General features: G+C 27.7%; 2 protein-coding genes across 2 annotated transcripts in view; both read right to left on the bottom strand.

Annotated features, from left to right (window-relative positions):
• LOC100211947 (uncharacterized) overlaps window positions 1–24,211 on the bottom strand; it is a 124,509-nt gene that overhangs the window by 81,248 nt on the left and 19,050 nt on the right. The gene's annotated exons all lie outside the window — the stretch shown is intronic.
• Window positions 14,736–24,211, bottom strand: part of LOC136079633 (uncharacterized) — a 28,589-nt gene continuing 19,113 nt past the window's right edge. Inside the window, exons 4-5 of the mRNA XM_065795706.1 lie at window positions 22,793–22,917; window positions 14,736–14,886 (exon numbers count right to left, since the gene is read on the bottom strand). Coding sequence (XP_065651778.1) covers window positions 14,812–14,886; window positions 22,793–22,917 — 200 coding nt within the window. The 3' untranslated portion in view covers window positions 14,736–14,811. The remainder of the gene's footprint in view (window positions 14,887–22,792; window positions 22,918–24,211) is intronic.

Here is a 24,211-nt window from a genome sequence, read left to right as displayed (position 1 = left end):
TAATCAGCTATATCAGCGCTATTATCTTCCTTCAAAAGGCAAAAAACATATTCACGAATAAATTCTGAAATAAATTGAAGACTGTCTTTGTTAACCCTTATCATCTGGCACCTGGCCTATGCATAAGTTAATAATGTGATAATCTCCTATTTTACTGTATTGAGCATGTTGCCGAAAATAATATGTGTAATCCCAATTTTTCAAATTTTTTTTTAATCAATTTTAACATCTAAAAGGGTAAAAAAAATTTTCATTGGGTAGTGTAACACCAATCTTCCATAAAACACGACGCGCAGTATAATAAATATAAAAGCGAAATAAAGCTTGTGCTAAAAGAGCATTTTCAGTTTAGCATTAAGGTGTTTAAACTGTAGCAAATGACTAGCACAGCAAATACCAAAATTAAGTAAATTAATCCCAGTAAACACAGATTGGTTCAGAATTGGTGAATATTTAGTCGAAATGGTCAAAAAATGAATAAAACGTCTTGTGACCTATTATTGACCAAAAATCGACGCTTGATTTAAAAGGTATATTTCAAACTTTTATATATATGTTTACTAAACGTCGATCTAACGTTTAGAATATCGACTTACATTATTCGATATTGTAAACCTTTTTTCGACCTTAATTCAACATTAACATTTATAGATTTAAAATCTGCTCTTTAAATCTTTTAATTTATACATTTATTAAACGTCGATCAAACGTTTATAATATTGACTAATATAAGTCGTTATTCTAAACGTTTGATTGACGTTTAATAAACGTTTATTATATTATAATATATTATATATATAGCAATATAGCCATTGGTCAGAATACTCACAGAACAGCTTAAGTCACGCGGTTTAAATAGCCATAGTTAAAACGAAATAAAAAACTTATTAAAAAATTATTTTTTATTCGCTAAATAATAAAATTAACGGGTGATGCAGAAGTTATCGGACAAATCCTAATTTCATTATTTGAGCATAATAATTAGTTTTTGTGGTTTTATGCGTAGACATAAACGTTCTGTAAAATATAAACTTTATTATTTGAAACACAATATTTTAAAATGAGGTTAAATGCAGCTGAACGAGAATCTTTTCGAAAGCGACTAAAAATGTTTTTTGTAAAAAAACCAAATATAAAAAAAAAAAGAAATCTTAAATCATTTTGAAAAGGAAGGATTTGCTCGAAGTACAATATATGATAACCTAAAAAGACTTGAAACACAAAATCGCTTCTAGTCATCGATGACGAAAAATACTTTTGTTTTGCAGGGGACAACATGCCTGGAAATTCTGGATACTACACAAACAACAAAATGACATGCCCAGAAAGTGTTCGTTTTATAGGAAAAGAGAAATTTCAAAAAAAAATAATGATGTGGATAGCCATATCTGACCGTGGTATGTCCGAGCCATTGTTTCGCACTTCCAAGGCTGTAGCGATCAATTCATCAATCTATGTTAATAAATGTTTAGAAAAACGACTTCTTCCATTTATTCACAAGTATCATGGAGACTTTAACTATTTATTTTGGCCAGATTCAGCAAGTTCTCATTATTCTAAAGATTTTCTAAATTGGATGGACCAATATGTCTATTACGTTGATAAAGAATCCAATCCCCCAAATGTGCCTCAAGCACGATCAATTGAAAATTTTTGGGGACATTTGGCACAGAAGGTTTACGAGGGAGATTGGCAAGCTTCAACAGAGCAAGTTTTGATTGATCGCATTAAACTTAAACTACAAGAAATTGATTTAAACTTTTTACAGTCGCATATGAAAGGCGTCAGAGCAAAATTGAGATCAATTGCAGATGGTGGTGTTTTTTCATATAAAAATTTAATATATTTTTATTTAAAGATAAATGCTTTATTTAAAAATAATATAATAGTAGTTTGTTTTTTTATTTATAAATAAGTTATTGACGTTTTTATTTTGTCCAATAACTTCCGCATCACCCGTTAGACTTAAATGCGTTTTCAAGGTTCACTTCCTTACAGTAACTGAAAGCAAAACGACTGATAAATAAATAATAAACGAGTGTCGAGTGCGCCATTTTAATTCATGGAAGTCAAAAAGCTCTTATTACGACAATCTACCTTCGCAATTGCCAACAAATCAATGAATGCTTTAGAAGTTATTGATGACGACATTGACACAGTTAAATAATATGAGTTGCTGGTCTCTCGTTATGAAACTCCTGCTGCAAGAACTTTTTTCGTAAGTTTTATAAACAGTTTTAATTCATTTTTAAACACTAGTATGATTGTGTAACAGTAAGTATTCATTTTTGCAATAATCTAGAGGTTTAATAACTACATATTTATTTTTTTATCTTAGATGCATATTAGCTTAAAAACCACTCCATATATTATGTCGTAAGGTTACTAATTTTTTAATATCAAAAAAAAACATGGTTGGTACAGGAAATTTTGGAAAATTCCTTTAAGAAAGTCCTCTATATGTAAAGTTTTTCTGTGTACTTAAACTAAAATTACGTTAACGTTTTATGGACATTTGTTCAAAACGTTAATCTGGGTTTCATTCAAAATAAATAATCAACCATATCTAAACGTTTTGTCGAAACTTTGTTTTGACGTTTAATAGAGGTTTGTGTGTTTACCGGAATATAGCTAGTTTTATCATTCAGAGTGTAATTCTGAGAAACGTGAGATTGCTTAAATCAGTAAGTATAAAATGTGCTCTTATGCGATTTAAAGCTGAAATTTTTATTAACAAAAGCAACTGTAAATAACCTTTTATTGACAAAAATAACTGAAATAATTTTTTTTTTAACAAAAATAACATTACTTAATGTTACATCTCCAGCTTGGAGAATTCAGTTTGGTGGATCTTCAAGATTTTAATAAATAAATCCTTCCTCCCACTCATAATAGGTAAAGTAATGAAGACCACCTCCGACGTAATGGTAGTCACTGCCGGCTGGTAGTTTGTTAACCAATCTTGAACGTATCTGGAATGCGATATTGTCGTAGCCATTCTAATTCAACTTCTTGATCTTATTTAATAGCACAATATTTAGCATCTATTTTTTCGGTTTTCCAACATTTATTTTATTATCTTGAACTAAATCATTTTTAAAATCAAAAGGACCGAAAGCGTCACATGGTATTAAATATAGCTTTGTTCCTGGTTTATAGCCGGTCAATTTTTATTATTGAAGCGTCGCTTATTTCTAACATAACGTTTTTTACTAATATATCTATTAATCAATATCAATAAAATTCCTCTAACAGCTTTAACTACTACCCATACTTTATCATCTAACCAAGTAGCAATTTTAAACCTTTTTTTAATTAGCCAATAAAAAACATTTCCGAAAAAACTAGCATGATTTTTTAATGCTTTTTTTGCAAGCCATAACAATTCGTTTCCAAGATATGTAAAGAAACGTGCAATAAAACGTTTTTTTTTAAGTTTGTTTTATTAACTTCCCCATATTTATCAGTTTTACATCATCTTTATCATCATTCTTGTTTTTATCATGAGTTTTGACTTTTTCTGAAGTACTGCTAGAACTATAGTTTTTGCAAAGTAATATGCACGGAAGCAATTTATACTTGAAATCACAGCATGATAAGTTTTTGATATCATAATGATATCATTAAATGATTTTAAAAATTCAAACATGCTACTTGAACATAGCCGGAGAAAACCTTAACGCCTACGGTTCCATATAGCTATTATGTAAAATTAGATAATAAAATAAGTTAACTTCGTAAAATTTTAATATTGTTATGATATCATAATGATATCATTATTTGATATCATAGCTTGAGAAAGTTCTGATATCATTCGGATATTTAATTGATCTCACTTTTGTATTGGGTGAGAAAACCTTAATGTTTACGGTGCTTTATAACTAATATACAAAATTCCTTTATAAGCTAAGTTAATCTACTAAAGTTATGATATCACTATGTTATCATAATGATATCGTTATTTGATATCATAACTTGAAAAAGTTTTGATATCATTCTGATATCAAATAATATTTAATGTGACTGTTATCTTTGTATTTAATGTGACATTATCTTTGTATTTAACGTGACTGTTATCTTTATATGTAATGTGACTGTTATCTTTGTATGTAATGTGACTGTTATCTTTGTATGTAATGTGACTGTTATCTTTGTATGTATTGTGACTGTTATCTTTGTATGTAATGTGATTGTTATCTTTGTATGTAATGTGACTGTTATCTTTGTATGTAATGTGACTGTTATCTTTGTATGTAATGTCACTGTTATCTTTATATTCATAACGCCCATAGCTGTAATTGCAGCGAATAGTTTTATTCCTTGTTCGTGAAAAACAAGTTCAGCCCTTCGCCGTAAAGTAAACTTTTATATCATAGAATAGTGTTCTAATCATAGAATAGTGTTCTAATCATAGAATAGTGTTCTAATCATAGAATAGTGTTCAAATTAACTCTCGTATCTCTGTTATCTGACTTTTCGATTTAATTTCAATATCAGAAGTTCTAACATTAATTTTAAAAATTTCTTTAAGAGCCTAATCATGATTAATGTTTCAAGCTTTTTTCATCACCTAGTTCTCCAACTCTAACTACTTTTCTTTTGTCAGCCTTTTTACAATAACCTCGGTGCACGTTTAATGCATTGTTCTTCAGCAAGAAGATCGCTTGTACTTTGCATTTTTTTTTTTATGGTGTTAAATTTTGCTTTTGGTAAAACATAGCTTACCTTAGTTATTATATTAACTGAAGCATTAATAACTTATTGCCTTTTTTCTTCACAAAATTTTTTATTGGCAAAATAATCTACAAGCTTCTTTATTGTATAAGGATCTGCGTCAGATAATTTTGGGTTTTTTAAAAACTCTACTATCCTCAAATCTCTTAGCATATAACATATACTGTTTTATATTATTGTCATTCAAAGCTTTGAGTTTTGTTCCATAAAGTGTAAGGTTTAATTGAGCTTTGCGATTCGCTATCAAAAACAAGATCATCGTCAAAATAGTGAAACGTTAATACTTTTTCTATCAATTTTAAAATTTTTTTCTTTCCATATAATTTCAAGTCTTTTAAAAAAAAATGTCATGTGTTTTCGTTATTTTAAATTGTGTTCTTATATCATCTTTTTAAACATTTCTTTATACCCGTCCTTATATGATAATTTTTCTAATTCATTTATTAGAAATGATATTTTTTCTCCTGGTTCCCATGGACTTTTTTGTTTCATCAAATACATTAGTTTCATTAGGAAGTAAAAGGGTCGATTTCACCCGGTTCAATAGCTCCTGCAATTTTGTATATAACAATATATTAGATAGTGGTCTGACCTCTAAACACAATAAAATGGCTTCTAGTTTTTTATTTAGTTACGGAACTTTACTCAAACCAAATTGTGATATTTTTAATAGACATGGACCAAGAGGAGGTCAGGAGGTTGACTGTTATAATTTGAACAAGAGCAAATTATAGTAGTTGAATTTAACCAATCAATTATCGCATCACCATCGGATACCATCTGGTTTCTTTTCTAACTTTATCATCAAAAATGGTCGTCGTCCCTGGATAAGTCCGATTACTATATGATGTCATTTTAACCAGAGACACAGGTTTAACAACTCGACTTGTTGAATATATAGGTTGTGTAGTCATTTAAAAATTGACAGTAAGAATGCAAGGTCAAAAAATACAATGATTATTAGATTATGGAGATTACTAGTCAGTAAGAGATCTTATCTCACACCTCAGCGAGCTTTAACCGACAGATAAATGCAGGGCATCGATGATCATGCAGAACCTGGATGTTTAACCCTTTTAATATCAGGATAAAGTACTGGATCAATCCATATAAATGATTTCTGAACAGCTGCTACTGGCTCAATAGACGTTGTAGTATTTCTCATTATGGACGCTGTCGCGCAGCTTGAGCAAGTACGTTTACCTGGCGTTACTTTTTAAATCCAATTTAAGTTTTACTTATGGATAAAGGACGCACCCAGTAGGCACAGTACGTTTTTAAAACGTTCTTTGGACGTTTTTATTAGGTTTAAACCTTATAAAAACGTCTAAAAAACGTTTTAATAACCGACCGTGCCCACTGGGCAGTCCAGCAGCAAACTCTTAATTAAAAAACATTAACAACAAGAAAGTTTGATAAATGTGCCATTTACAATCGTTGAAACTGAAAAATGCTAAAAGAAACGTTTTTAGAATTTAAAAAGAAACTGCAGCAATGTTTTCAGAATATATAAAAATGAGATATATATAATATTTATAAATGATATATATAATATAAATATAAATGAGCAAATATATTGAAACAGCAAGAGCAAATTGTTATGAACATTTTAAGTGCAAGCACAAAGATAATCAATGAAAAGCCAGACAAAGTTAAACAAAAAGTTAATGATAATTTTAAAATAAAGTTTTTAGTTTATTTAATTGATGTAGAAGATATTAAGTTGAGCTTAAATTTCTGCGAGGAGCTGTTTAATAAAAAATTATTGCCAGTATCAACAAACAAGAAAACAAACGGCCAAGAAAAAAAACATCATTTAGTAAAAATATCAACAAAAAACACATAATAGCTAAAGATAGATCTAGAAGGAAAAATCTAATAATTGATTGGTTTTTGGAAAATGAAAAAGAAAGCTGTATTGGAACATAAAAAAAAATTCGATCGCCTTTTTGCAAATAAATTAGGATTAACTGGGATGGATAAAGAGCAAGCTCATTGAACAAGATTAAAAAGAGATGGACGCTCCAGAATAATTGTTACTTATATGCTCAGGATATCAAGACAAGATAAAATTTCTGATAGAATCGTACAAGCTCAAAGTAACTAACGTGTATGTGAACAAGAATTTTTGCCGTGAAACTGAAGATATAAAAAAAAAGTTAATGGCAAAAATGAAGAAAAGGTGATCCAATGGTTAAAACTTTTATGATAGGTATGATAAAATTATTACTTCAAAAAACTCTTTACTTTAACTTATTATTATTATAAATTAAATCAAAACTAAAGAATAAAATATAATTTTAATGAATTTTTTAATGAATTTTTAAAGGTATACATATGTAAACATATTTTTAAAATGGCGGAAATAATACTTTAAATGTTTTTGATATATCTACGATACTTTTAACAAATAAATTTGACCCTGACGTGATTTTAATCAGTCTATTTCTATTTTAAAAACTTTTTAATAAATACTGTTTATTTTAATTTAAGTGATGCATCAAGTTACTTCACTTCATTATCCAATTCATCACTCTTTATTATCCAATAATTCACTATTATGTTTGAACGTCAGGAGTATGAGTAAAAATTTTGAATCCCTGAAATAAAAGTTTAAAAAACTTTATAGCAATGTATATATATATATATATATATATATATATATATATATATATATATATATATATAAATATATATATATAAATATATATATATATATATATATATATATATATATATATATATATATATATATATATATATATTTATATATATATATATATATATATATATATATATATATATATATATATATATATATATATATATATATATATATATATACAGTATCGGACAAAACGAGTGGAACCAAATAATGCTAATTTAGTTTCTTTATATAAAAGTGCTGTATTTTTTCAATTTAGAGAAATAACTATGTAACTGTTTAGACACAACGTTCTTTAAGTTTTATTCATCACAAAGTTCATTATTTGTACACGAAAATTAATAAATTATATGAGATGTAGCAAACAGGAGTCTTTTCATCTGGTTTTTTAGTAAAATCAGCGGTTTCTTTGCAGGGCGTCGAGAAAACAATCCGGCTTCAACAGCGCGTCGTCTGATTGTTCGGTCCGATACAGGCAGCTCTAATTGCTTTTGTATCTTGACTGATGATATCCAGGGATCCTTCTTGACGGGTCTGACGATCATAGAATCCTCTCGAGAAGTGGTGGAACGCGGTCTTCCACCTTTGTTATCTGTTGCCAACTTCCCCGTAGAACGATATTTGGAACATAGTCTTGATACGGTCCATTTTTTCACGCGATATTTATCACAAATACTTTTTTGTGACATTCGACTTACGTAATCGCCAATAATTTTCTTTCTTAGTTCCAATCCAAGACTGTCGGGAGCCATTTTTGCACTTGAAGTCATAAAAATAATAAAAATAAATAATCACGCTTCTCAAGGCTTATCGTGTTACATTTATCTTGTGATGATACAATAATGCTCTGTGGAACACAACATCTTGGTTGGATGTGAACTGTATTGATGTAATGAAACACTTGTTGTATTTCACTTCTTGTATTGATGTTCTTCGATAAAACACTTTGATAAAACTCACTTTGATAAACTGTCTTGATAATACTGACTGATTGACTTCCATATACTGACTGAATTACATGTCGATTTACATGTCTCTAATATAGTAAAATGAACCAGTGTGAACCTGTTCTGGAAGATTCTAGATGCTTCTTTTCGATGCTTCTAGATGCGTCTGGATGCGTATGGATGCTTCTGAATGTTTCTGGATATTTCTGGATGCTACTGGATGCTTTCCAGATGCTTCTTCTGGAAACTTCTGGAAGCTTCTGCATGCTTCTGGAATATTCTGGAAATTTCTGGATACTTCCTTAAATTATTAAAAAACTTCCGTGACAATGACACGGACCAGACTTAAGAAAATGAGACCAACCAAAAAAGTTGCACTTGTTTTGTCCACTTTTTAGCATTGTTCGATGTTGGTTGCAAATGTTTTTTCCAATACTGTGTATATATATATATATATATATATATATATATATATATATATATATATATATATATATATATATATATATATATATATATATGTATGTATGTATGTATGTATGTATGTATGTATATAATATAGCAGCCGTGGGGCAGTCGTAGCGCGCTTGTCTCAAAAACAAAGGATCCGTGGTTTAAACTCTACCTCGAGCCAAATTAAGGATTGAGATAAGGATTGAAACGTGAAATTTTTATTAAATACTCATCCGTAGTGCTCTGTGACAAGACCGTAAGAACATTTTTGGGCACCTAAATAAAATTGAAAAAAAAAAAAATTTTATCTACCAGGTTTCAACTCAATACACCAACCCAGGAAAAATGGCATTAGTATATGGTATATTTGGTATATGTATATTTGGTATATGGCATTGGTATATCTATATTTGGTATATGGCACTGGTGTATGGTATATTTGGTATATGGTAGGGGCGTATATATTTTTTCTTAGTTCTTCAACTTTTAGAATATCACTAAACCTCAGTGTAAATGACGCTGAGTGTGAGCCATTAACAATTGAATTGATTTAATTTTAGAACTTCTCTTTACAGACCACCTACTGGTAATTTTAAAGCATTTGAAAAACACTTAAAAGATATTTTGCCATAAGTCATTAAAAAGCACATTTACTTAACTGGTAATTTTAACAAAGACATTTAAAAAACAAACAATGTTTTCTACGATAAGCGGTTTGCTAGTACTCTATTTCAGAAAAGCCTTATACTTGCAATTAACAAATGCGCGTAACACGCAATACCTCTTCAATTACTGAAAACACAAAAATCGAATATCACAGTAATCTGTAGCGTTTTGAGGTCTAAATAGCAAAAACCTAACAAAATATAAACTAAAACGGGATTAAATCCTCAACCAACAAACTAATCTAGCTGAAATATTATACAGAGTTTGGAGCAACCATATGCTACATTTGCACCATTTTTATCGAATTATATGTACTAGTTCTAATTCTCCAGGTGTTTTTATTGTCACCCTATAATAAGTCAAAGCTTCACTTAATTTTACCATTGGCATTAAATTTTTTTTCGTGGACTAAACTTATAGATTTGAAAATTTGCATCACCAGGTATCTTGATGTGTACGCTATCACCCCATATAAAGGACGTTCTTGGGTCAACTAGGTTGACATTATCAGGATCTGTGCTAACCGTGGTATCATATTAAATGTTTAAATAAGTTTCCTTATTAAATGTTTAAATAAGATTCATTTGCTAAACTATTTGTAAACACTCTACTTTAGAACAGTCTAATGCCTGGAATTAACAAACCAACGTGCGCAACACCCAATACTTCTTAAATTATTTATAACATTATCAATAATATTTTTTATTTTTATTTTACATTGCCGTTTAATAAAATTTACAATAAGAAAGATCGCACATATATAATAAATGGCCGGAACAAGAAGAAGACGCATATTATCTTATGGCCGAGCCCCGTTTACATTGTCGCCTCCAGTTTATCAAACAAATTAAAAATTAAAAGTTAAAAATTTACAGGTTGAAAATTATATACAATATATTACAAGTAGCACATCGTATAATAAGATATATATTTTTTCTTTTACCTATTTATTTTCCATTTTTATAAGAAGAAAATAAGAAACAAATGAAAATAAAAATAAGTGAGTAATAATGACTTTTGTCAGTTTAATTATTTTAGGTACTAATTTAAAAAATTTTTTTAAAGATCGAAGTTATTTTCTAGTAGAATTCCTTTAGATTCTCTTTTGAAATGTTCTGGGGAGAAGTTTAGAAGAGTTTTATTTTGAATCATATTTTTCAAAAAACTTTTCCATATAAATGGTCCACGGCATTAAATTTGAAATGTACTGAGTTTTAAATAAGATCTTGGAACAACAAAATTAGTTGAAATCTTTGTGGAGTATTTATGAGTAATTTCGGTGAAGTTAGAGTGAAATATATAAGGAGATAAACAATGTCTTGACTTAACCATTAGAAGCATAACTTGGTATATGTTAAGCTTATAAACATTGAGGGCATTAAGTTTTATTGAAAAAGGTTCACCATTAACAATTCTGTTGACACCAAAAATAATTCTACTTGCATGTTTTTGTTTGCTATAGATTCTTTTAAGCTTCGAAATATTGGCATGACTTGCCAAATCAAAGTGGAATATTAAACACTGATATCAGCGATCATTTTTCAAATTTTCTTATAAATCACTCTTTAATTCCTAAATCTATAAAATCCTGTACAACATATGCAAGTCAAATAAACAACCAAATTATTATAAAATTTTGGGAATTATTACCAAAAAATCGATGAGAATCTTTTAACTGAGTGCATTGATGCTTATAAAGAACACAACTTATTTTTACGGTTGTTTTCTAAGAAATACGAAAGGTCCTTTCCAAAAATTAAAATAACAACATATTTCAAAAACTTTAATAACCCGTGGATAACAAATGGTCTTAGATCCAAGATTGTATGAAAAATTTACAAAAATAAAAATTATAACACCGAAACTAAATGCAAAAAGTATAAAAATTGTTTTAAAAGATTAAAAAAGCAAATAAAAAAAGTTATTACTCTAAGCCCTTAGAACATTCAAAAGGAAATAGTTAAAAGACATAGGGAATAATTAAAGAAGTTACAGGAATGAAACAATAAAAAAAAACACTACTATTCCAAATAGATTAAAGCTAAACTAGAACCAAGAAATTATTGATAAGAAAGAAATTGCTGAAAACTTCAACAATTTGTTTATAAACATAAGAAAAAAATTACCAGCAGATATATCTTCTGGAAATAATACATTCCAATCCTATTTTTAAAAAAACTCACTATTTAATGAATAAGTCAGAACAGTCTGTAAATAAAGTTCATGCATCTTTTAATGCACCTAAAATAAATAAGTGCCGGTTTGACGATATTAATGTTAATGTTCTAAATGCTGCTTTTAATGTTATTAAATTTTATCTTCAATAACAGCAGGCATTTTTCTCTGTCAATTAAAAATAAAAATAAAAGTCTCTGTATAGAAAAGCAGTGATGATTCTATACCATCTAGCTACAAACCTATATCCATTCTTTCTTGTTTTTCAAAGTTGCTTGAGCGTATTATGTATAACAGACTATATAATTATCTTAAAAACACATTATCTAATTCAGCAAACAGTTTCGTTTCCGAAAAAGGCATTTAACTCATCATGCAATAACTGATTTATGCAATCAAATTCTGGACGGGTTTGCAAAAAAAATTATACTCTTGACTTGTTCATTGACTTGTCAAATGTTTTTGACACTGTTGACCATGAAATCCTCCAACACAAACTAGAAACATATGGAGCAATAAATTGCAACTTAAAATGGCAACAAAGTTATCTTAAAAATAGAAAACAAGAAGTATTCAGCATGTTCAAAGTTTGAAACAATAAGCTGTGGAGTACCTCCAGGTTCTATTCATTAGACCCTTGCTGTTTCTGATTAATGTAATTGATATCTAGCTATCCTCAAACATGCTTAACTTTGATCTCTTTCCTGATGACACGAATCTTTTATATACCCGTTCCAATACAAAAAAGATATCCGTTTACTCAATTTCATATAAAAGACCTCGTCTATAAAACATAGTTCTTGATGAAAATATGGAAATTGTAACCTCAACAAATTGTTTTAATAACTGTAACCAACACTAATAACTGTAAGCAACATTAATGACTGTAACCAATATTAATAACTGTAACCAACATTAATAACTGTAACCATTATTAATAACTGCAACCAACACTAATAACTGTAACCAACACTAATAACTCATACTATGAATTCAAAATCTACCAAAAGTTGGCTATCACTAATATACAAACAAAACACATATCAAACGTTAATCCAAAAATAATTATGAGTGTTTTTAAAAGTTTTTTATTTTGTACCATTAAAATTTGTTTGACTGAGTATCTTAATGATGAAATACAGTTTTTAGTAAATAGGTTTGCAGAAAATGGACATTATAGATTAAAGCTTGAAACAACTGCCAAAAACTATATTCAGAAAAGAAACTACCTAAGAAGTATTTTATGCAATAAAAATTCAAAATTAGTTTCCATTAGCAATTCCTATTAATACGAACTCACATGCTCATCAGAAGGTATATACGGTGGCAAAACAAAAATGAAAATTTTAACGAGATGGATTAAACCATCAAAAAAACTGTTTAAGAGGTAAATTGGATGCATCTGAGGCAATAGAACATGGTAGATAAAGCATTGGTATGTTTGATTGGTTGATAACACCTCCAAACTCTTGCAATAAAAAAAGAGAATGATGGACGCAAAGTAAAAGAATCACTCGAAATTACCTACGTCGTAACATACCAGGAGATAAAACACGCTCCTATATTTCTTAACTGTGACAATAACGTTTAACTTTTTCAAACAGTTGAAAACCTCTGTTAAAATAATCTAAAAAATCTGTTTTTTTATTCTTTATATTTTAAATATACAGATACTGTAAATACGTACTAACTTGTTTTATACAATGAATACTTGTAAATTTATACAATGAGAAATTTGTAAAAATAACTTAGGCCTACTTAAGCTTAAACTTGATGACAAGACTACTGCTTTCTCCTTGCTCCTGTCGTTCTTAATTTTTATTTAAATTCTATTGATGTAACTTGTGAAACAAGAACATTTTTGACCAGAAAAAAAAACAAAAAGATTAATATACAATTTCTCAATGTCTTCCACCCTTTATGGCTTTGCTGTCGCTCAGCGCCTTTGCTTCCCTGTGTATACACTGAGGTGGTGTCTCAAGTATTGCGGTCGAAAGGTTTTTCCGGAGGTTGTCTTGAGTAATGTCCTGAGTGATGACAGGTGAAGTCAACCCCCTCCCCATGAGATCTGGACTCCCTTTTACATCTACCACAGTTTTTGTAGTAGATGTAGAAGGGAGGTTTTTATCCTTCCTAGGTTCTTAACGTTTAAATCTTCTGAGCCAGCTATACCTTTTTTTCTCAGGTTTTCAGGCAAAGATCTCATCGTATGAACTATTTAAAGATCCCAAGATGCTCTTGTAATGGATGTGTGGAACAAGGCTGATTTTAGAAAAATTATTATTATTGGAGCTACTGTCAGGTAAAAAATAATGCAATTTTTAACTTTGTAAGCAACTAAGCAAAAAAACTTTGTAAGCAACTGAAAAAAAAATTTCTTATCCAACTAAGAAATCTAAACTGGGATTTCAGCATTTTTAGACTTACGAAGACGTAGGAAGATTTCATACAGGAGAGTTACAAACTCTTTGACATATCTGTGGTTAAGTCACCACTGCTTCCAACACTCCAGTATTTGTTGGCGCCATTACCATTCTTACAAATATTCTCACCATCCTAATTATTAGGTTTCTCTGCAGGTGACACGTTGGAATATCACATCGACCTTTTTATGGAAACAATTACTCATGAGGAAACAAAAGAGCCCAGAAAAGTAATACATTGAAGACTGCAAAAAGCCTGGCCAAGCATCAAGGAAGGAATAAACAAGATGCAGTAAATTATTATATTTGATTGGAATGAGCAACAGAATGGGTCAGAGACCTTAGAGTTTTGCAAGACATTGACCACAAAAACATTTAACAGGAGGATAAGGAGGGGAGGGGGAAGGGGAGGGGGTGAGAAATACAATAAACTCTGTAAAATAGTTTTCTACTATTTTGGAGGAGATATGTCAGAGTTTCATTTTTATCAATCTGGAGTCCGTTATGAGGCCAGGTGTAGTTAACGTCTATTATCAATACCTTTTATATTTAGTGAGGAGTATTTTCATTATTTTTAATATTTAATTTCCAGTGAGTACATGACCTCAAAAAAACATCTTTATTTGTAGAAACATAAAAAATATATATTCCAGGGCTGGAAATAAAAAAAACTTTTAATGTGCATTTGTATTGATTTTTTAATATATTGACTTAATCATTTAAAGAATCTTAACGACCATATTTTTTTCTACACAACGTTTTTGAATCTTCTGTACGAACTTGTTTCTGGTAATTCAACAGATGCTTTAATTGATGAGCCAGGCTAAATAATACAAATAAAACATTGTATTTTTATTCGTAAGAAAATTTACTAATTTATATATATATACATATTTATATATATATATATGCATATATATATATATATATATATATATATATATATATATATATATATATATACATATTTATATATATATATATATATATACATATATATATACACATATATATATATATATATATATATATATATATATATATATATATATATATATATATATATATATATATATATATATATATATATATATATATATATATATATATATATACAAATAGTTACAAATAGCGAGCCCCAATACTTACGCTTCTAAATATTCATATCATATAAACAACAACGATTTAAAAAAAAGACCATTTTAAAAAACAAAAAAATTAAAAAATAATAAAATAAAAAATAAACATATAATTAAAGTATAGAAATAAAAATGATAAAATTCTCCGTTTTGGGTTCTAACAAAACGTAATTCGAAATTAAAATAAATAAAATTTCTTTTGCAATATCATCAAATAGATTGAAGTAAATGTAAGATAATTTACACATAAATATAAGATACTTAAATTGAACGCTCATAAAAGAATAGTAACTTTGTAGGTAACTTCAGGAGTAAATATTTTCAATGAAAGACTGATGAAGATATTGAAATTCTTAAAACTGATTTTATTATATTTTTAAATGATCTAGGTTTTTGTATTTATGGTGCAATTTTAGTTTAATAACTTCTAAAAGTGACAGACAAAATCTACTATATTAAATCTTATATTTTAAATCTACTATATTAAATTCCATATGTACTAAATAACGTCTCAATTTAGATTTGAATTGTGGAAATGTTTTTTTCTTTAATATCAATCAATCATATATATTCTGAAAAATATTTTCATGGATATTTACAAATAGTTATTTTACTAATCTTAAGTAAACACCAAAAATACCTATCTTTATTTATATAATTAGTAATAAATATAAAAATATTGATGATAGTAGTTAAACTAGTATTTATAGTAATAATAATAATGTAAACAATAAGTCACTTGTTTTTGTCAACATATTAGCCAAATATTCAGAGTTGGTTACAAATAACTAATTAATAAAACGTAACAACTAACAATGACAAAAAAAAAGGAATAAAAAAAATCAAACTAAAAATCATAATACTTGTGGTTACGATATGTATTTAAAATTAAAAAAAACGATACTATCAAAAAAATAAAAACTACTAAAATATAATAAAAATTAAAGATAAAATAAAGAAAAATAAATAAGCTTTAAAAAAGTAAAAAGTTTAATATTGTTGCATGCATAAACAAAAATAAATATACAGATATATATGCATAGTTACACACATATGCATACATACACACAAATTTTCATAGAAATACACATGCACGCAAACATACGCTCACATACATATGTATACATCAAGAGCGAACCCATATGGGGATGAGGGGCGATGAGGATGATCAACCTCCTTACATGATTTAAAAAACATTTTTTTGCATTTAGTATTTGTAGCTTTTTATAAAAAAAAGCATGCTTGATTTGTTGATTATTTTAACAACATATATTACAAATTTCAATTTACGATTTCCCGATTTTGCAAAAAGAAAAATCATGTAGTCGACATTTACTGGAATTTCTCTGTGCACATTAAGTAAGGCCAATCCGATTAGTCTGTTTTCTGTTATTCGTGTTCACAGCCAATTTTTAATACTTCGCAAGGTTGAGAAGCTACGTTCAACACTGGCGACACTTACAGGACACGACTTGATGATTTGAAACAACTTCTATGTGATTGGATATTGCACCTGGTCGCACAAATCAAAAACAACAGAAAGATCACTGGGTAGTGAAGTGATGCCTCCCTCATCTTTCATCCTTATAAATTTGCACTGCCATAGTTCAACTTCCGATGTAATTTCAGGGGCAGGTAAGTTTTGGATACAAAGTCCGAGAATGACGTCATAGTCATTACTGATTGCAGAAATTGTTTTAACAATATTTTTATGATTCAGCGTAATAGTATTTTTTGTGTAATCTTTTATGTTTTGAGGCAATTAACAGTTTTTTAATGCAATTTTTTGCTTTATGTAAGTCTAAACTTTTTTTTTGAAACAGCTGACTGAGCCCATTTGTTAAGGAGTACTGCACAGCCTAAAGATGTACTAAGATGCCAACCACAAACAATCGTTTAAACACAAAAAATATTCAAAAGAGACTATGCTGTCAAAATATATTTGGGATTTAAAAGAAAAAAATAAAAATTTTAATTTACAGTGGTCTATTCTAAAATCTGCCCCTGCCTATAATAACATTTCCAAAAAATGTATGCTATGTTTGCAAGAAAAATTTGAAATAATTACACATTTCAATCAGGAAAGTTTATTAAATAAAAAATCTGAATTAATTTCTAAATGTAGACACGAAAATAAATACCTCTTAAAAAATTATAAAAACAAATGACCTAATTAAACTATCCTTATTCCAAAGAAATTTAAACTGAAACTTAAATTTTAAAAGAAACTTCCCGTTAACCAAAAAAATATAGTAATAAAAATTTTTTTATAATAATTTATAACTTACTGCAAAATACATTTTTTCTATAAATTGAATTTTTTTTGAGATTTAGCAACTCTTCCTGATGACCCAGCAATGGTGAAACATCAAATAGGAGAAAAAGTTAGATAAGCGTTTTTTACTAATTTATTATTGCTCTGTTCTTTAAGAACATTGAACACTCTATTTGTAAAATACACTAACATAATTTACATATTAAGCTCCTAGTTTATACTTGTTGAGCACTCTTTAATTGTATAATACCTAACCTAAACACGGAAACTAACAATTTTCTCTCTCTAACAAACTCTCTCAAAAATATCCCGATCCCAGACAAAAAAAGTTGTACTATTTCTTTAATAGACAAAGTAGAACACTTTATTAAAAGAATTCGTTGGAAAGCTTATTTTTTCTTAGAACCTGAAAAAAATAAAAACCCTGTAATTGAAAAAAAACAGAATGAAAATTATGGATTCAAAACAAAAAACCATTTATTTCTGACCTGGAAAATTTTGAAAATGATTTATTACACTTAATTAAAACTATAAATTTCAAAACATAAATAATGAATTCCAAAAACAATTAAAACTAGACATTAATAGCATATAATTGAACCCTAATATTTTAGTTTTTGCTGACAAAGCAAGCAACATTTACCAAATTACCCCAGAAACTCATCAAAAAATACTGTGCGATAATATTTCTAATAATTATACAAAAGCACCAAAAAACTTGGAAAACGTCATTAGTTTAGAAGCTCAAAACATTGCCAAAAAAATTATTTTAGATGCGCGAATTGAATCAGTTGCAACAGCGCAAGCGTTTGTTTCACTAAAAGATCACAAACCAAATTTTCAAAATAAACTCCCTTGTAGGCTACTAGTACCTTCAAAAAGTAAACTAGGGCACGTTAGTAAAATAAAACTAGACAAAATTAACAACTCTATTCGGAAAAAATTAGGTTTACATTAGTGGAAAAATACCACTGATGTTATAGATTGGTTTTCTAAAATTAACAATAAAAATGAATGCACATTTATACAATTTGATATTATCGATTTTTACCCTCAATTACGGCAGAAATTTTAGATAAAACTATAGAATTTGGAAAATCCCACGTAGAAATTACTGAGGACACTATCCGTATATTTAAGCACTGCAGAAAAAATTTACTCTATGTTAATAAGGAAACGTGGAAGAAAAAAACCACGCACGAATGCTTTGATGTAACAATGGGAAGTTACGACGGAGCAGAAATTTGCGAATTTGTAGGTTTATATATATTAAATACCCTAGCTAAAATAATCCAAATTATTCAATTAGGTCTTTATCGCGACGACGGTTTAATAATAATACATAAAAAATCAGGGCCACAACTCGATAAAATTAGAAAAGATATTATTAAAGTTTTTAAAAACATTGGCTTCCAAATTGAAATAAACATAAATTTAAAATTAGTGAATTTTCTTGATGTCACATTTAACCTCTCAGAAATTTCCTATAAGCCCAACAAAAAGCCTAATGACGAACTATTGTATATTAATGTGAATTCGAACCATCCCCCTCAAGTTCTAAAACAAATTCCAATTTCAATTAACAATAGGCTAAACCAAAACTCTTATAATGAAAATATTTTTAACTCCTCTAAACGCGATTATGAAGATGCCCTTAAAAAAAGTGGCTTTCAAAATTTCGAGTTAAAATTTGAAAATAAAATTGCAAAAAAGAGAAATAGAAATAGAAACATAAGTTGGTTCAACCCCCCTTACAGCAAATATGTTTCAACAAATATAGGTAAAATTTTTCTAAAGTTAGCGGACAAACATTTTACTCCCTCTAATAAATTACATAAGATTTTTAATAGAAATACCATTAAAGTAAGTTACAGTTGTACAAAAAATTTAGAAAGAATTATAAAAAGCCACAACTACGCGTTAATTAATAAAAATGAACATATAAAAGAAAAAAACACTGATTATTGTAATTGTAAACAAAAAACAGATTGCTCTCAAAATGGAAAATGCCTTTCGAAAAATGTAATTTACAATGCATTCTTTCTTCACAAAATAACCCTGATAAACAATATTTTGGCTTAACCGAGGGGAATGGAAAAAACGGTATGCCAACCACAAACAATCGTTTAAACACAAAAATATTCAAAAGAGACTATGCTGTCAAAATATATTTGGGATTTAAAAGAAAAAATTCAAAATTTTAATTTACAATGGTCTTTTCTAAAATCTGCCCCTGCCTATAATAACATTTCCAAAAAATGTATGCTACGTTTGCAAGAAAAATTTGAAATAATTACTCATTTCAATCAGGAAAGTTTATTAAATAAAAAATCTGAATTAATTTCTAAATGTAGACACGAAAATAAATACCTCTTAAAAAATAAAAAATAAATGACCAAATTAAACTATCCCCATTCCAAAGAAATTTATTTAATAATTACTTTCTGTAACTTCCCGTAAACCAAAAAAAATATAGTAATTAAAATTTTTTTATAATAATTTATAACTTCCTGTAAAATATATTTTTTATATAAATAGAATTTTTTTTGACATTTAGTAACTCTTCCTGATGATCCAGCAATGGTGAAACTTCAAATAGAAGAAAAAGTTAGATAAGTTTTTTTTACTAATTTATATATACATATATATATATATATATATATATATATATATATATATATATATATATATATATATATATATATATATATATATATATATATATATATATATATATATATATATATATATATATATATATATATATATATATATATACATACACACAAACATTTACAGTGTAAGAAAATTATTGCTTTCATTAAAGTTTGAAATAGTTTTATTATACTAAAAGTTACAAAAAAGTTTAAAATTCAAGTAATAGGGGAATTCCACGGTTACGAGACATTTTAATTTTCGTAATCTCACATTTTTAAATATATATTTTTTATTTTAACACATTAGATGCTTATGTATTTATAAATCATCCCAAAATTATTTATTTGCTTTCCTGTATATTGAAATTTTGATCAATTATTATAAGTTCAGGAATTATACTTGATTTTATCCTGTGTTACTTACGGGATGCAAAAATATAGTGCATTAAACCTGTTGTTTTCAGTTAAATATTTCAAGCCAAATATTTAACCTACATAAAATGGCTTCTTAAATTGAATAAAGTAGTTGTTATTTTGCGTAAAAATATCAAAAGAATTGTTTTTGCTATTTATTTATATATCTTAAATCAAATTAGCTGTCGTTTCTTACGAGGACAATTCTTCGCTTTTATCAAAATGCAGTTTAGCTACCATTTATATAGAACGAATGATGCATGACTTTAGTTTGAAATTTAAAACGAAAAAATGACACAAATAATGTTATTAATCAAAATTATTGTTTATTTGGTTTTTGTTTGAATTTATTTATTCATTTTATCGAAATAACTTACTTTTGCCAATAACTCAAACTAAATTAATGCACAAAGTTTCATTAAATTTTTTCTTAAAATTGACTAATTAGCAGGAAATTTATGTTCTGTCCCATATAGTACTTCAAACTAAACCTTTATAACTAATTTTGACATTAAAAAATTAGTAACGTCGCAACATAACATACGGAGTGGTTTTTACCATCTCTGTTCCACCAATTTTTGTCAGCAAATATAAATAAATTAAATTAAAATGCTTCTAAATAAAAAAATAAATATTTAGTTATTTAGTTTATTTATTTAGTTAGTTAAACCTCTTTATTATTGCAAAGATGAATACCTATTGTTACACAATCATACTAGCGTTTACAAAATGAAATTAAACTATTTACAAAACTTACGAAAAAAGTTTTTGCAGCCGGACTTTCATACCGAGAGAATAGTAACTCATATTTTTTAACTATGTCAATGTGGCCGTCAATAATTTCTAAAACATCGGAATCCATTGAATTGTTGGCATTTAGGAAGGAAGGTTGTCGCGAAAAGAGTTTTTTCACTTCTATGAAATAAAATGGCATTTGACACTCGTTTTAGTATTTATTTATCAGTCGTTTTGCTATCAGTTGTTGTAAGGAAGTGAATCTTGAAAAAGCATTTTAGTCCAGTTTAATTATTTAGCCGATAAAAAATAAGTTTTTTATTTTGTTTTAATTATGCCTATTGAAACCGCGTGACTTAAGCTGTTAAGTGAGTCTTCTGATAAATTGCTGTATTACTATATTACAATATAAGAAACGTTTATTAAACGTCGATCAAACGTTTAGAATAACGACTTATATTAGTCAAAATTGTTAACGTTTGATCGACGTTTAATAAACGTATATATAAAGAGATTTAAAAGGTAGATTTTAAATCTTTAAATGTTCACGTTTGATTAAGGTCGATTAGAGGTTTACAATATTGATTAATGCAAGTCTATATTCTAAACGTTCGATCGAGATTTAGTCAACTTATATATAAAAAAGTTTGAAATATATATTTCAAATCAAGCGTTGATTTTAAGTCAATAATAGGTTTGCTAAACATTGGAAATTGTTATGTCGAACGCTCATTTTCAAAAATATAACGAAATAAAAATGAGCAAAAAAGTACCATGTTTCAGGATAAATTAGGCATTCTAAGCTTGATGTCTTTTGAATCAGATATTCTTCGCTAGATCGATTTTGATAACATAATAAACGATTTTATCGATAAAAGATATAGGAAAAAAAATATTTAAGGGCATATTGTATAACAATACCAATTTTGTAAATTGTGATATCATTTATAAGTTGTTTTTGCAAATATCCTAAATATAAACGTAATGAACCTTATCTAAAATATATTTAAAAAAAATGTATGTTTAAAAAAATCATAAATACCAGATTTATTTCATAAGTTTTTATATTTATGAAGAAAAGACTTATGTGCATTGTTAAATATTAATGATTGCATTATAAAATTTTTCATTACTCAATAATCCTACAAAAATTACTTTTTTAATTCAAAAATGGTGCCCTAAATGTTTTAGTGCCTCGGGCCCCATTTTTCCTAAATCCGGCACTGATTATATTATTAATTTTATAAATTTCAATATAATTACAGATATGGTCGAATAAAAGACACATACAAACGGAACATTATCGGTGGAACATTTTCTATGGCTCTTCAAAATTACTAATTATCTTTACTTAATGCATTTTTTTAAATGCTCTAGTTATTACTTCCTTTTGTTTGAACTGACCACTAATATTACTTCCTTTTGTTTGAAATGACCAATAAAAATTCAAATACAAGTATCCTTAAATAATTGAAATGTAAATTAAAAAATTGAAACGTAAAAACTTACAGGTAGATTTCTGACAGCTGAAATTCCTATTTTACATGCAATTATAGTAACAATGAATGAAAAGCCAAAAACTGCATAACCAAGGTAGTATATACCTACACTACTTGTGCCAGGCTTCATAGTACCTACGTAATAGAAATTAGTTAGTTAATTTTATTTTTTTTAATTTTGCTTAACTTTCCTTGACAATTAGGGAAAGAAGACAACGAGGACGTCAAGATGATAAGCATTTTAAAAATTCTTAGTTTTTGCTAACCTATCTGTTATCGAACGGCAATATTTTTTCAGTATGCTTATTTTATCAAAATCATTGATAACCTGCATGAGTGTTTTATTTGTAGAAAAATTTGGATCAAAAATTAAAATGCTCATAATGTTCTCAATTGAACAAGTGATCCAAATAGAACGGTTACAATGCGTTTACTGTCGTCAACGTTACAAAATTTTTGAAACTACCAACTAATTTACCTGAAGTATTGCAAAATAAACGCCGCAAAAATATTTTTTAAAAAAACCTAACCCATAAAGAGTAACATCCATTAACAATAATCCAAACAGTATTATTTTATGCTTAAAAAAAACAACTTTCACATCGTTAAGAAAATTAAAGGATATTTCAAAATACAAGTTCGACTCTAAAAAAGGGTAGGATATGTCATACATTCTTAGTTAGGTACAATTTTCTACCTACTACGATAGAAAACTATACGTTTAAGGTATGACAAATGATTATTTGTACATCAAATTTTTATTTTGGAAGTTTGAAATAAATTTTACTAAGATATATCAGATATCCTATCCTTAGGTACAACTTTATGCTTTTTTTTCTAGAGTGTACACTGTCCTCCAAAACATCAGCAACCAAATAAAATAAAATAGTTTTTCTACCTCGATTACAAAATACAGCAATTTTTTTAAGTATTATTACATTTTGAATAAAAAAAATGGTTAGTATTACATGTAATAAAAAAGATTTGCACATGAAAAGACTACATGAAAATGAATAAGGGTGTTTTTTGCTTCTATTGGTATTTTAATGCAAAAAATGTGGCTATCAAAACATTAGCAACTTATTTATAAGTAAAATATTCACCAAAAATTTTCCGCAAAATAACTCCTTTGTGTGGAAATAATGTCCAAGGGAATTGTATTGCTGCAATGATTAATACTTATCTAATGAGATTTGACTGGTTGTTAATTTTTGTCAAGAGATGAAAATGGAGTGTTGCAATCATTACAATACTAATTTGAGATGCGTATTTATGCCGTTTTGGATTTTTCAATAGTAGGAAATAAGCACAGTTTAGCTTTTTGAGAACTTATTGTAAAAGATTAATAGAAAGAAGTCAGATAACTTTCAATGAAACTAAATGATTTTCCGAATCATTAACATTCTCTGTGTCGACTTATGTCTTGTTT

Source organism: Hydra vulgaris, chromosome 04 (assembly GCF_038396675.1).
Source record: "Hydra vulgaris chromosome 04, alternate assembly HydraT2T_AEP".
Lineage (NCBI taxonomy): Eukaryota > Metazoa > Cnidaria > Hydrozoa > Anthoathecata > Hydridae > Hydra > Hydra vulgaris.
Note: the sequence above shows the minus strand (reverse complement) of the source record. Positions and strands in the feature narration are given on the sequence as shown.